Genomic DNA, 15896 nt, shown 5'->3' with positions numbered 1-15896 from the left:
CCGAAAGTACCGTCAGGTACCTTGGTGGTCATCGGCTGCCCTTTGGGCGGCCTTGGGCGGGCGGAGGCCTTCATCATTTCGGGTCTCAATAAGATCACCTCTCATTCTTCTGAACTCCAGTGAGTACAGGCCCAACCTGCTCAACCTTTCTTCATAAGTCAACCCCTTTATCTCAGGAATCAACCCAGTGAACCTTCTCTGAACTGCCTCCAATGCAAGTATATCCCTCAAATAAGGAGACCAAAACTGTACGCAGTACTCCAGGTGTGGTCTCACCAATACCCTGTACAATTGTAGCAGGACTTCGCTGCTTTTATACTCTATCCCCCTTGCAATAAAGGCCAACATTCCATTTGCCTTCCTGATTACTTGCAATACCTGTATACTCATTTTTTGTGTTTCATGCACAAGGACCCCCAGGTCTCTCTGTACTGCAGCATTTTGTAATCTCTCTCCATTTAAATAATAATTAGCTTTTTTATTTTTTCTGCCAAAGTGGATAACCTCACACTTTCTCACATTATATTCGATCTGCCAAATGTTTGCCCATTCACTTAGCCTGTCTATATCCCAGCAACCAATTTGCACACAACAAATAGTAATTAGATAATAACCAGATAATCTGTGTTAGTGATAAATATTGGCTAGGACACTATGAAGAACTCCCCTGCTCTTCTTTGAAATAGCAGCGTGGGATCTTTTACATCCACCTGAGAGGGCAGACGGGGCCTCAGGTTTAACATCGAATCCGAAAGACGACACCTGACAATGCAGTACTGAAGTGTCAGCCTAGATTTCGTGCTCAGGTTTCGAGAGTGGGACTTGAACCCACAACCTACTGCCTCAGAGGTGAAAGTGCTACCCACTGAGCCACGGCTGACACCATTATACAGACAGAGGTGCTGTGTAGGAAAGAAGGAAGTTCCTGATACCAGACTGTGCAGTTAAGACTCTAACAAAGTCCTCCTGAGTTCTGTAGCCTTTATTTATTTTTATTTGTTGTTAGGATGTGGGCGTCACTAGCTAGACTGGCATTTATTGCCCGTCCCGAAATGCCCTTTCAGAAGATGGTGGTGAGCCGCCTTCTTGAACCGCACAGGGCAGTTAAGAGTCAACCACATTGCTGTGGGTTTACAGTCACATATAGGCCAGAATGGGTAAGGGCAGCAGAATTCCTTCCCTAATGTGACATTCGTCAACCAGATGGGTTTATATGACAATCTGGTAGCTTTCATGTCTCCAGCATAGAAAAAGATTTTAGTGCAGCTACAGACATAAGAAGATAAGAAAAAGGAGCAGGAGTAGGCCATCTGGTTCCTTGAGTCTACTCCGCCATTCAATAAGATCAATGGCTGATCTGATCTTGGCCTCAACTCCACTTCCCTGCCCGCTCCCCATAACCCTTGACTCCCTTATCTTTCAAAAATCTGTCTATCTCCGCCTTAAATATATTTAGCCTCCACAGCTCTCTGGGGCAGAGAATTCCAAAGATTCACGGCCCTCTGATAGAAGAAATTCTTCCTCATTTCCGTTTTAAATGGGTGACCCCTTATTCTGAGACTATGCCCCCTAGTTCTAGATTCCCCCACGAGGGGAAACATCCTCTCTGCATCTACCTTGTCGAGTCCCCTCAGAATCTTATATATCTCAACAAGATCACCTCTCAGTCTTCTACACTCCAATGAGTACAGGCCCAACCTGCTCAACCTTTCTTCGCAAGTCAACCCCTTCATCTCAGGAATCAACCGAGTGAACCTTCTCTGAACTGCCTCCAATGCAAGAACATCCTTCCTTAAATAAGGAGACCAATACTGTACGCAGTACTGCCAGGTGTGGTCTTACATAAGAACATAAGAATTAGGAACAGGAGTAGACCATCTAGCCCCTCGAACCTGCTCCGCCATTCAACAAGATCATGGCTGATCTGGCCGTGGACTCAGCTCCACTTACCCGCCCGCTCCCCATAACCCTTAATTCCCTTTTTGGTTAAAAATCTATCTATCTGTGACTTGAATACATTCAATGAGCTAGCCTCAACTGTTTCCTTTGGCAGAGAATTCCACAGATTCACAACCCTCTGGGAGAAAAAATTCCTTCTCAACTCGGTTTTAAATTGGCTCCCCCGTATTTTGAGGCTGTGCCCCCTAGTTCTTGTCCCCCCGACCAGTGGAAACAACCTCTCTGCCTCTATCTTGTCTATCCCTTTCATTATTTTAAATATTTCTATAAGATCACCCCTCATCCTTCTGAACTCCAATGAGTAAAGACCCAGTCTACTCAATCTATCATCATAAGGTAACCCCCTCATCTCCGTAATCAGCCTGGTGAATCGTCTCTGTACCCCCTCCAAGGCTAGTATATCCTTCCTTAAGTAAGGTGACCAAAACTGCAAGCAGTACTCCAGGTGTGGCCTCACCAATACCCTATACAGTTGCAGAAGGACCTCCCTGCTTTTGTACTCCATCCCTTAAATAAGGAGACCAAAGGGCCGAAATTCAGCTGCCCTAAAAGGCCACTTACCGCCAGAAAGCGGCCAGGCGGCAGAGTCGAGCGGCCGATGACTTCCGGTCCAAAGGTCGCCGCGATCGAAATTCAGCTTGGGGATTTTTCTGGCGGTCATCACTTCCGCCCCACTGCTGCTGCTGGCCATCCTAAGTGCGTCATCAAAGCACGCATTGCCGATCTCCCGCACCTCCATCACACCTCCCGCGAAATTTAGGTTAAAATATCTATAATCTGCCGCGCGGTGCCCCCAACAGCTTTTTCTGTCGGTGCACCTTGCTTTCACTCTGTGAGCCATGCAGCGCGGCGGTCCTTCGAGGGGAGGGCGAACTGCCGCGGCTGCCATTTTTTTTTGTCGGCCAACTCCCAGGTCGGGCCGACAATTATGCCCCCGGGTTCGGCCGGGCCGCCAGCAAGCAGTCTGGCTCCCCCTCTTGGGTGCCAGGCCGCTGGCCCGGCCGGAAGCCTCCCTGGTGGCCGAAGTTTCTAAATGCCGAAGGCTCTCCCCTTTAAGTGAAGGGGAGAGTGTGGTGACGCACACACGCGTCGAGGCGTCATCTCCGCTCCGCTGCTGACTGACAACGGTGGCGACTCTGTCCCGCCTGAGTACTTACCGCCCCACTTCTGCCCCTATTATGACCAACTTCCGGTCCGCCGGGAAAAAAACCCAAGAAAGAGCTGAATTTACCGAAAGAGTCGACCTCATTCCCACACGTCGGAAAAAACACCTCTGGAGCGGAAGGTGTGACTCGTTTCGGGTGACAGTAAATTTCGGCCCCCAAAACTGTATGCAGTACTCCAGGGGCCCGATATTGGTGGCCTTACCACCCACTGCCGCCTGCTGTCACCGGCTGCCGCCATGTTTCGTCTCCGGTTTCCTCTCACTCCCAGTTTCCACTTGGGCTGGAGGGGAGTAACGCCGGGAACCGCCCGCTGACGCCCTCTGGCGGCCAAGTAGCGTAAGTGGCCTCCCGCCCGCTGAGAGGCCAGATTGGTGCGAGTGAGAGTTGGCGCCCGCAGGGGGAAGGACCCCTGCGTGGAGGCAGGTCTAAGCCTGACGGTAGGTACGAAGAAACGAAAAAAAGGTGAGTGAAAATATTAAACATGTCTTTTTTACAGCGACTTACTTGGATGGGGTTCCTATGATTTTTATCTTCAGGTCTTCCACCCTCCCTGGGTCCGACTCCATCCTCGGCAGCACTTGGGCGGCAAGAGCCTTTGCCGCCGAGATTGAGAGCTCCCGCCTGCTGCCGCCCAGATTGATGGCGTAAGCCATTTGGCCCCCGGGTGGTCTCTCGGCGGTCCTTCGGGCGGCACTTGACCTTCACCGATTTCGGCCCCCAGGTGCGGTCTCACCAATCCAATCAGGACAATCCACAAGTTGCAAGAAGATAGCGCGAACAAATCGTGGAATATGCAAAATGTAAAGTCAAAGAAAACAGACCAATATCTGCTTCAAAGAAAATGCAAATGGACTCACCGGTGACTTTTGTTCGTAATAGTTGGGATCGATCGAGACGTTGCTTCCTCTGCGGGACTCATTGTACAAATGCACAGAGTCACCACAGAGCATCCCCTTTGGCGTCGGCATCGGTGTGGCATTGGTGTGGATGATGAGCGGTGGGGTCAGACTGGTTTTGACGTCCACATGACCATTCACTGCCATCACTGTTGGTGAGAAAGGCGATAAAAAGAAGGGAAACACTTGTATTTATATAGCACTTTTCATGAGCAGTGGATGTCTCAAAGCGCTTTACAGCCAATTAAATACTTTTGGAGTGTAGTCACTGTTATAATATGGGAAACACGGCAGCCAATTTGCGCACAGCAAGCTCCCACAAACAGCAATGTGATAATGACCAGATAATCTGTGTTTGTTATGTTGGTTGAGGGATAAATATTGGCCAGGACACTGGGGATAACTCTCCTGCTCTTTTTTGAAATATTGCCATAGGATCGTTTACGTACACCTGAGAGAGCAGACGGAGCCTCGGTTTAACGTCTCCTCCGAAAGACGGCACCTCCGACAGTGCAGCACTCCCCCAGCACTGCACTGGAGTGTCAGCCTAGATTTTGGTGCTCAATTCCCTGGAGTGGGATTTGAACCCACAACCTTCTGACTCAGAGTGTGCTACCACTGAGCTATAGCTGACACTTAATCAAGCCCATTGGACATGACAATCTGACAATTTCACCCATTCTTTTTCATTCCTTCCAAACATTTCTGCGCACAGGCACAGGGCTGGCGTTACCATCGGGTTGAAATTTTTGGAGAGTACTGGGCAGAACTTTCCGAGGCACCGCATCACTAGGATCGCCACCCTCCAGGTCTGCCCTGGAGTCTCCAGGAATTAAAGCCTAATCCCCACGACACTGCTGGGAGCAAATCCCCAGGAGAAAAATCATAGGGGCATTGCAAAAATGGTGTTTTCTTTTAGTTTCTTAAGTTATAAAAATATCAAACGTGGAAAGAAAAGGCTGTTTGACTGACAGGCAAGAGTCATCTAATTGGGTAATGAAGAGTCAGTTTGCATTCTGATTGGCCGTGAGAAGGCGGTGCGTCGTGAGGATGGATGTGTGGGGTGACCAATAGCGGGGGTGTGGGGGCGGGTTGAGGTCATGTGATGAAACCTCCAGGAACATGTCCAATCAGAGTTGGCAGCCCTACGCCTCCCTTGGGCAGACCAGGCCCGCAGTAGTCGACTTATCAGAAGATCACGGGTACTTTGCCTGTGATTTTTCATCCACTGACCTTAATGGGAGAAAAATCGCTTGCAACACACCCAGGATTTTATTTATTGTGGCTCAGAGTGACGTGCTCCTGTGGAGAACCACTGACATTCCATCTTGTGCCATCACCCAATCAGGAAATGGATAACGGCAAGCACAATTGCCCACCTGACTCCTCCATGGCGCCAGGCAATAGCACAGAAGCCGTTTGCCCGTTAAGTCCCGCTGGTGGCACGGAGCTTCGTAGAATCCGCCTTTGGTGTTTTGTCCTGGGAATTGCACTGGTCCATTAATGTGGTAAAAGACTTGGTGCCATGGAAGGGTTGGTTAGGTCGATGGGGCCAGAAAGGAGCAGGGTTGGGTAAGCCAGTAGGGATGAGAAGGTGTGGGGTTAAGTAGGCCGGTGGGGATGAGGTGTGGGATTGGGTAGGCCAGTGGGAAAGGTACAGGATTGGGTAGGCCGGTGGGGATGAGAGGTGTGGGGTTGGGTAGGCCTGTGGGAAAGGTGCAAGGTTGGGTAGGCCGGTGGGGATGAGAAGGAGCAGGGTTGGGTAAAGCAGTGGGGATGAGGGGTGTGGGGTTCGGTAGGCCAGTGAGGATGAGAGGTGTGGGGTTAGGTAGGCCGGTGGGAAAGGTGCAAGGTTGGGTAGGCCGGTGGGGATGAGAAATGCAAGGTTGGGTAGGCCGGTGGGGATGAGAAATGCGAGGTTGGGTAGGCCGGTGGGGATGAGAGGTGTGAGGTTGGGAAGGTCGGTGGGGAGGAGGTGTGTGGGGTTGGGTAGGCCGGTGGGGATGAGGTGTGTGGGGTTGGGTAGGCCGGTGGGGATGAGGTGTGTGGGGTTGGGTAGGCCGGTGGGAAAGATGCAAGGTTGGATAGGCCGGTGGGGATGAGAGATGCGAGGTTGGGTAGGCCGGTGGGTCTGGGAAAGGTGGAGAGTTGGGAAGGTGAATTCGGCCAAGACACCAGCAGAATAAAGGAGCAGCACCAGAATGACGAGCGGGGCTGTAACATTATATCATCGCAAATACTGACATAAAAACCTCACTCAAGACTTGTGAAGTCAGGAATTCAAGGTTTCTGGGACCTCCTGCATGCGACCTATGCAAATTTTTAACTTTATATATACACAAAAATATATATATATATATTTGAGGAGTCCAAGTTACACACAGGTTTACCAGCCAGCAAAAGTGGAGGTCTGCTTCAACCTTTAAATACATTAAACCTGCTTTTGAATCATGTTGAAAGACAAGCTTTTGAACTGATGCTGCTATCAGAAATACATGGATTTGGATAGCTGTCGTCATGTTGTATATGGCGAGATAGCGTGGAGCGACATGATCGGGGCCCAAGAGTGGCGTGAGTTTGGGGCACAGAAGGGGCGAGGGCCCAGGGGCAGCACGGGCCAGCCCACACTGCGATGTGTGTGCGCACTAGTCTCCAGTCACCTTGGTTAATCCTTACTACTGGACCAAGACCTAGCTCTATCAAGTCCGTGTGGTGGCTGATGTGCAACGGCCACCCCACATTTAAAAAATCCATGCGCAGGCATCTTCCAGCCTTCAACATGCAGTTCGGGATCTGGAATATCTGTGAACTCATCCCTTGTTGGTGTGGAAGCAAGTCATCCTCGATATGAGGGACAGTCTATGATGGATATGCCCAAAGCTTACACAAAAACATCTGCCTTTTCCTAAAACTCACGAGCCACGCAGCAGCTGAACTTACACGTGGTGTTTGGAAGATCCTTTTTGCTTCCACTGTCATCTTCCAGGCTCTGACAGAAAAAGTCAGCCTCCGAGTCCGACTTCGATATGTCTCCCTTGAGTGTGAGTGAAGCAGAGGCTTAAGTTATAGACACGAAATGGTGCAGAATTCAGGCACAATCGCCTCAATGTTCCCAGTCACTGACAGTAATCTTCACTAAATTAAAATTTTAGAAGAAAAATTCTATTTAACAATGTAAATAAAATATTACCGTCCTTACCTCGATTATTGGAGATGTTTTTGAAAAAGCTATTAAATAGTTTCTTTGATTTTAGTCTTTGAAATTGATTTTAATTTCAGCCGTGCAACAATTATTACAACATGAAGAAACATGCTTGCTGTGAGCAGCTCATGCAGCACCAAGTGCTCCTTGTTAACCCCAAGCTAATGTCGCAATTAAACAAAAATAATAAAACGCTAGTTTTTCTTTTTGCTCTTTTTTGACACCTGTTTCTCCTTCCCTTCCAGGTAGCAAAGCGTCACGCGTCATTCTTTATCTGGGAGGTAAGATAGACTTATAAAAAAAGAATTTGCATTTATATAGCACCTTTCACAACCTTAGGATGTCCCAAAGCACTTTTCAGCCAATGAAGTACTTTTTTGAAATGTGGTCATTGTTGTAATGTAGGAAACGCAGCAGCCAATTTGCGCACAGCAAGCTCCCACAAATGGCAATGAGATAATGACCAAATAACCTCATTCAGTGATGTTGGTTGAGGGATAAATATTGGCCAGTGCTCTCCTGCTCTTCATGAAACAGCGCCATGGAATCTTTTACATCCACCTGGGAGGGCAGTCAGTTTAACGTCTCATCGGAGAGACGGCACCTCCTCAGTACTACACTGAAGGGTCAGCTTAGATACTGTACTCAAGTCTCCCACAACCTTCTGACTCAAGTTGAGTGAGAGTGTTACCCACTGAGCCATTGGCAGCTTATATAGCAGTTCTGCAAAATTCTAGGTAGGATAACAAACATCTTGCAGAAAGTATAATACATCACCCCTCCGCTGCTTTTTATTCTTTACTTTCTTCATGACATTGGGTTCTTGCAGACTGGAGTAGATTATCATGCGCTCCTTGACTCAATCTTTATCTGCACCAGAAGTGTAGTTTATCGTAGGTTAGGGTTGCATCTTCTTGAGGTAAAGTTCAAGCCATATTTTTGACGGCTGAAGAAATAACTACTGTGAGTTGTAGTACCTGCTTGTTTTTTTAAGATTATAGTTGTTTCCATCCCTCTCTTTAGATGCTCCTGAGCCAAGCATGCTGACACTAGGGGGTATGACATGACCTCCCTACAATGCCATTCCGTGATCACTCAGCAGGAGACTTCACTTGACCAGGGCCAATTCTTCCCTCCTCTCTCTCTTCTGGTGCTGCACCACCTTCCTTCCATCTCGCCGCCCAGCTGCTCATTGGCAATGCTCCATTTTAATAACATTCTCTTCTCCTGGCTGCACAACTCACTGCGTCTTCCAGCAGATGCTGGTCCTTGCACAACCACTTCAGAGGTGCACGGCAAAATGGAAGAGATGGCAGCTTTCCTCCCGTGTGATGTGCCGGCACAACGCTTCCCAGCCAGCAGCCTGTGTGCTCATCACCCATTAAGAATGCAGATTGGAGACCCAGCCACTCAGCCTACAACAAAGCAGAGTGGAGCGAGCTTCGGAACTATGGCAGCATTTGGCATTTACATTTACTGCAACTTCCCTCACCTCAGAAAACATAATATGATAACAGAATTTAGCTGAGAAATGTGAGTTCATTGTCGCCAGTTATTTCCCTGATCACTGGCTAGCTAATGTAAAGAAAGATAGAAAAGAAGGAACTTGCATTGATTTAGCACCTTTCACAACCTCAAGACATGCCAAAACGCTTTACAGTACCATTGAAGTGTAGGCACTGTTGTAATGTAGGAAAAGCGGCAGGCAATTTGCACACAGCAAAACCCACAAACAGCAATGTGATAATGACCTGATAATCTGTTTTAGAGATATTGGTTTAGAGATAAATATTGACCAGAACGCCGGGGAGAATTACCCTGATCTTTTTCAAAATAGGAACATAAGAAATAGGAGCAGGAGTAGGCCATTCGGCGTCTCGAGCTTGCTCCGCCATTCAATAAGATCATGGCTGATCATTGTCCTCGACTCCACTTTCATACCCGAGCTCCATATCCCTTGATTCACCTAGAGTCCAAGGGGTCGAAATTGCCCTCCGCCCGAAACGGGGCGCACCTAACGATTTTTAAGTGTTCTGTCCCCCCTAATGCATGGGGCGGACAATCCAGCGATTTTCAGCACTTTGTTTCTTGTTTCTGGTCGGAGCAATTTTGGGGTCGGGAGAGGGGCGGAACTGGGGGTGGGTCGGAACGGCAGTCGCCCAAAGACATCAGCGCGACCGTGTCAGTTAAAGGGGAGGGCCGCTGTGAACTTCGCAGCGACTTTAGTGGCAAAATCTAGGCCAGCAGGGAGGCTTTCGGCCGGGCCAGTGGCCTGGCACCCAAGAGGGCGTGCCAGGCTGTCTGTTGGCGGCCTGGCCGAACTCGTGGGCATAATTGGCAGCCCGACAGGGCAGTCGGCCGACAAGAAAAAATAAAATGGAGTCGCCGGCATCGCGACCTCCCTTTGTGGTGGCGCTCCCGCAGGGCAATTCCGCGTGGGGCAATTTCCCGCGGGGGTCGCGAAGTGGGTCGCCGCTGGTCGGTAAGGGGTCGGCGCGTCAAAGAGGGCAATTTACAAAATGGCGACCCCTCCATGCCGACCGAGCGGTGAGTACTTACTGACCCGTGGCCATCTCTTTGAAGCGGTCACGGCTGTTATAGAAAGGGGCAATTTCGGCCCCCAAAAATCTATTTATCTTAGTCTTGATATATACTCAAAAACTCAGCATCCACAGCCCACTGGGGCAGAGAATTCCAAAGACAGTGCTATAAGATCTTTTATGTCCACCTGAGAGGGCAGAGGGGGGTTTAACGTCTCATCCGAACTGCACTGGAGTTAGCCTAGATTTTTATGCTTAAGTTTCTGGAGAGGGACTTGAACCTACAATATTTTGACTCAGAGGTGAGAGTGCTGCCCACTGAATCATAGCTGACACCATATGGTCAAACTAATAATGGACAGCTGGTTGTGATGCCTTTAAAATGGTTGGATCTAGCCTTACATCTAAGTATGTATTGTAGGTAAATCCTATAGAAAGAATCCAAGCTGTTCAAATCTGAAAATTAAAGCTTGGAGAAGCATTGATGTGCTCCAAGATTCACCTGCACTCATTATAGACCAAAGGATAGATTCTCTAAGTCCTCACGAGTTGCGATGTACTTTCAGACAGTGAACGCACATCAGAGCATGGCAGGTTGGCTTCATGCTATTTTTCCAATGAACACTCATGGCGTGCAAGATATCTTGTATCCTATCATGTTGTTAAAGTTTGGTTTTCTACATTAATTTTCAACATTATATTTTTTTCTGTACTTTTACTGATTGAAGTTCTGGAATTGTATGTGGGAGTGCTAGTGTCAGAATGCTAGGTTTAAAAGTACACTGAGCTCTCCCACCATTGGCTCTCCTCGACTCCCAAACTCACCAATGGAGGACCTCGCCCCCTCTAGATTACTTGATAACTAAATCATTGGTTAGATCATTGAGAGTCAAATACGTTGGAAAATATGTGGAATTGAATAATGTTAAAAACAAAACATCTGTCTTTGATTTTGATACTGATCAGGTCCAAGTCATTACAATGACAGGATGTAGATAATGCCATTGACCATGTACAGGAAGTGTGCCCCGCTGCATACTCACCATTACGTCTAAGGGACATGCACCAATAAATCCAAAATGTCAACGGATTTGGGCCAAAAATAACCAACTTCAACTACTTTGGGTTTTTAGTTTGCGGTATCATGTGATATAACCAACAAACATTGCAGCCAATTACCTAACACTTGCTTCCAACATGGATTAGGTTTATTTATGTGGTTTGTATTGCTTTAGTTTATCTCGCATAAATGTTCATTTGTCACTCTGCCCTCCCGATAGCACACTTTGTATCGGGCTGGATCTGAGTTTGAGGGTTCATTATGAATTCTGACTCATACCTCAGACTGCTGACCCACTTCCTATGTGGATCTCGGCCAACCAAACTAACTTTTATTTATCAACAATAAAATGGCATAGGCTGCTGACAGCTTGTTGTAATAATTGTTGCATCACTGATTATGCTTTAAAATACATTGGGGAGCTTGTGACCTCAGGTCTCTTGTGAGCCAAACGTGCCAGCAAGCAGAGATGTAGGACTTCAGATCCTCATAACCCAACAAAAGCTGCGACAGAATAAAGTAGCGAAACAGAAAAAGACAGCCACCCTCACCTAAGAGCGCAAAACGTGACTCTCTATGACTAGTGCAGCAACACCATGGTAGCGACATACCAACATCCCACAAGCCCTTGTCAACCTATCACCTAACTTTAGCTGGCAAGCAGGCAAGGAATGCACCAGGGCGACATTATTTACCTGAGGTCCTTGTCCCAGTTTGACTTTCTGAGCAAAGAAAAAGGGTTTATGAAAGAAAATTTTAATTAATGCTCGGTAAACTACTTATGTAGTACAACTGCATGTTCCTTTATATTCTGAAGGACTTGGAAGGTGCATAGGAAATGGAAGCATGAGTGTTCAGAGAAGATTGCACTGAGTTTGCATTGACAGAGCTTGCTGTGGTTCAGGTAGAAAAGAAATGGAGCAAAAGCACGATGGGTAGAGGACACAAGTTTTATTTGTCCGGGAATGGGTAGTGAGTGAGTCAACTTGTTCGCTGCACTGCTGAACAGATTTGGGGTTTTCCAAAACACTCCGTATTGTTTTCCTTAAGTCCCTTTGAATGGATGTCTGTTGCACTAGGATGTCTAAAATAATGATATAGTCAATCTTTTCAGGTAAGCGTGATTAGTCTGAACACTTAAGAGATGGAGCTCAGTATTTTGTACTTCCTTCTATTCTTCTGGAATTTTCTGTGATCTATGGAGGATCTCAGAATGACTATCAATATCCAGAATGTGATTGGCAGACAAGACTGCAACAAATGTGCAAACAATCTGTATCTCTTCAGGTTCTTTGACAATTGTAGACCTACAGAATAATTGTACCCTGTGCAAATCATGAAGAAAAGAATGAAATACTTTTGGTGACAGAGACTCATTCTGTTGGCTAGGGTGGGGTTAGTCTTTGCTATGGAACTAAGGACTGGCTAGAATACTTCAGCAAGTGGCCTACAATGATGGACTGGAGAAATGTGTGGTACAATCCTAAATCCTCTCCTGATACCTGTTTCCAAGCACTGTTGAATAGTATGGAAGTTCCTGTACTCTCCCCTGCTTTGCAATCTGCACGCTCAGTGCTTTGAAAAATCAATTTTGTTTCATAGTTGTAAAATTGCATGGCCAGTTTATGACAGCATGAAAAAAGTAATCCTTTCTCTTCCATCCAATGTCTTAGTTACTTTGTCCTCTTTTATCTCTCAGGTAAATCAGTAGGAGTGGAGGACATACTGTGCAGCCAAAATGTATCTATTAACACATTGGAATAAAGCAAGAATGTTTCTCAGCGTGTATTTCGGTCATGACCATGATGACTATCTTCATACAAGGAATGCCAACTGCGAGATCTGGCCGTGTGATTGCATAAATCAGAAGTTTCAAAGAGGAAGATGACTCAGATTGGAAACCTACCTATTAGCAAACAGACCCCGACTTCCCCTGGACTCACACTAATTAAGTTATGTCATTGTGTCCTGCAGTATTTATTAAAAAGTAGAAATGCTATCCTAAAGGAGAAAGAAAAGGCAACTACGGGGAAGCCTACCTCCGAAGGGTGCGAGCACAGAAAAGGTTCAGTCCTGAGCTCATCAAAAGTCTAAAATCAGCTTCAATCTTTTCAATTTAGAAATGTGCTCGAAGGACGAATGAAATACATTCAAAACTATATCCAGTGTCAGGCTTCAGACTCACTGAAGTTTCATTTGAACTCCAAGGTTAGGTGCCAAAGGTGTCACTGAACTGCAGCAACTCAATCAACCATATTACGGCTCGATACCGGACAAGCAATCTGGCAAGGTAGCAGTGGAGGGGCCAAGAGATGTGGAGGGGATCAAGGAAGTGAAGCATCTATTTTAAAAGGTTAGAAACATATCTGAAGACTGTTGGTCCAATTAATCTGTCCTACAGACCAAGCAGTTTAACTGATAATGTATTGTGTCCCTTTTGACCTTGAACCTAGGTTGCCCCCCCACAAACTCCCTTGATAAGTTAGTCTAAAAACTGAGCACCTTCAGAGAAGCAATGCTTTCTTATGTCTCATCCAAATTACCTCCTTTCAGCTTACGCTTGTGTCCCATTGTTCTGCTTTTCAATATCAAGTCATTATCTCTGTGTTTTATTAATTTGAATATCTCAATGTGCATTTTAAGAATGGGCAATAAATGGCAGCCTTGCCAGCAATGCCCACATCCCATGAATGAAAAACAAAAAAATAGCACCTTTATTGTAGAAAAATGCCCCAAGGCACTACATAGATGTATAATCAGACAAAAATAGGGGCTGATCCAAAAAGGCAATATAAGGAGGGTGACTAAAGGCTTGGCCAAAGCAGTGGGCTTTAAGGGAAGAGAAGAAGATGGAGAGGCAGAGGGATTTGGGAAGGAATTACAGAGTGTGGGGCTTAGGTGACTGAAGGCATGACCGCCCATAGTGGGCAAAGGGAGAGGGTAATGCACCTCGTCCAGAGCCAGATGAACAGAGGGTTCTAGGGGGGAAAGCGAGTACATTATAGGGCTGGAGGAGGTTACAGTGATTGGGAAGGGTGAGGCCATGGAGGGATTCAAATATGAGGTTCAGAATTTTAAATCTGAGGCATTGGGGAATTCCGAGCCAAGTAGGACATGGGTGGTGGCTGAGTGGAACTTGTTGCGAGATAGCATATGGGCATAAGACCTTTGGTTAAGCTGAAGTTCATGGACAGTGAAGGATGGGAGGTGACCAAGCAATCATTGGAACAGTCGAGAATGGTAACAAGAGCATGGATGAGGGTTTCGGTAACAGACCGAAGCCATCGTCTTCAGCCCCCACCACAAACTCAGTACTTTCACCATGCAACAGACTGGCTGAGGCAGGGGCAGGGATGGGCGATGTTACAGAGATAGCCTTTGTGATGGGGTGTATATGCGGTTAGAAGTTCAGCTCATGGTTGAAGAGGATGCTGAAACTGCATATAGTCTGGTCCAGCCTGAGACAATGGCTGGGGAAGGGCTGGAATAAATGGCGAAAGTACTGAGTTTGTGGTGGAGGCTGAAGACAATGGCTTCAGTCTTCCCAAAGTTTAACTGGAGGAAATAACGGTTCACCCATGACTGGATATCGGACAGGCAGTCTGACAACACAGAGGGGTCAAGAGAGATGGAGCATGGTGTTGTCAGCATACATATGAAAAGCTGACCCCCATGTCTGTGGATGCTATCGCCAAGGGGAAACATGTAGATGAGGAAGAGGATAGGGCTATGCATAGATCCTAGAAGGGGTAAAAATCAGATCTTGATCATTACAGACCAATATCTCTACTGCTAATTGTGCTGTGTATCAAACTGTTGCAACCTTTCAATCACAACAACCTGCTCTCAGTCACCAGTCTGGTGTCATAGCACATGGGTTGACTTGTGATATTTCAATCTGATAGAACAGAACGGAAAACTTTTCATTTGGCGTCCAACGAAAAGTCAAATCAATAGCCTTCAACATTTCTAGAACGAGCCTCAGTGATAAGCTCGTGGTTTCTGTGATGCATTTGGTGAGCTTTTGACCTCGAGGATGCAAGCATGGGCATGGACACAAGGACAAATGGATATTTGCCATTTTATCAGAATGGCTACATAGGGGCCATTAGGGAAGTGGGCCCAGCCAAGCTCTGTTTCTCATCACCATTAATAATATTAAAGTGACATTATTCTTTCTGATAAAACCAGCCTCTGCAGAATTATATTCGAGACAAGGGCCAACTGAATCATTGCAGGCAGAGATAGACTGGAGTTGACAGAGGGTGGAAAAATAAAGTGTTACTTTTGGCACTGAGATTAGGTCAACAACCTTTCAAGAAAGATTGGCCAAAATGTTGTCACTTTATATTACATCAAATGACATTGAATTTACAGCACAGGAACACTCCATTTGGTCCAATGGATCTGTGCCGGTGTTTATGCTCCACAAGAGCCTCAATCCACCTTACTTTATCTCATCCTATCTGCATATCCTTCTATTCCTTTCTCCCTCACGTACTTACCTTGCTTTCCCTTAAATGCATCCATGCTGTTCGCCTCAACCACTCCATGTGGTAACAAGTTCCACATTCTAACCATTTTCTGGGTAAAGAGCTTTCTCCTGAATTCCTTACTGGATTTATTACTGACTATCTTACATTTATGACCTCTAGTTTTGGACTCCCCCGGTAGTGGAAACATCTTCTCTACATCTACCCTATCGAATCCCTTAATTATTTTAAAGACTATATATATATATATATATGAACTGTAAGTTTTCTTCAGTTACCAAAGATCAGTTCCTTGGCTTGGTTTTCACATCTCATCTCATCAAGGCCACAGATGGCTGGATAATCTGGAATATGAGCAGGAATGTGACTCACCACGGTCAACAGTGTTCCATGAAGCTACTCCTGCCAAGTGGTGCAATATTTTATTGCTTGTCTGGCAGTCTGGAGAGGAACTAAGATTCAGTGTAATCCAAAGCCGTGCAGTGTGCTTGCTAAGATAACCTATCCCATGCCAGGACCCCTCTCTAACATCAAAGAGATGTGACTGGGCTGTGAGTCCTCCACAAAAACCACTGCCAGA

At 46.5% G+C, this 15896-nt stretch overlaps 1 protein-coding gene across 1 annotated transcript in view; it reads right to left on the bottom strand.

Annotated features, from left to right (window-relative positions):
* cacna1g (calcium channel, voltage-dependent, T type, alpha 1G subunit) overlaps nucleotides 1-15896 on the bottom strand; it is a 372532-nt gene that overhangs the window by 181611 nt on the left and 175025 nt on the right. The window contains exons 14-15 of the mRNA XM_070857502.1: nucleotides 6962-7055; nucleotides 3983-4170 (exon numbers count right to left, since the gene is read on the bottom strand). Of these exons, the coding sequence (XP_070713603.1) occupies nucleotides 3983-4170; nucleotides 6962-7055 (282 nt within the window). The remainder of the gene's footprint in view (nucleotides 1-3982; nucleotides 4171-6961; nucleotides 7056-15896) is intronic.

The sequence above is a fragment of the Pristiophorus japonicus genome, chromosome 16 (genome assembly GCF_044704955.1).
Source record: "Pristiophorus japonicus isolate sPriJap1 chromosome 16, sPriJap1.hap1, whole genome shotgun sequence".
Taxonomy (NCBI): domain Eukaryota; kingdom Metazoa; phylum Chordata; class Chondrichthyes; family Pristiophoridae; genus Pristiophorus; species Pristiophorus japonicus.
The sequence above is the reverse complement of the archived record's forward strand: the minus strand, read 5'-3'. Positions and strand labels throughout refer to the sequence as shown.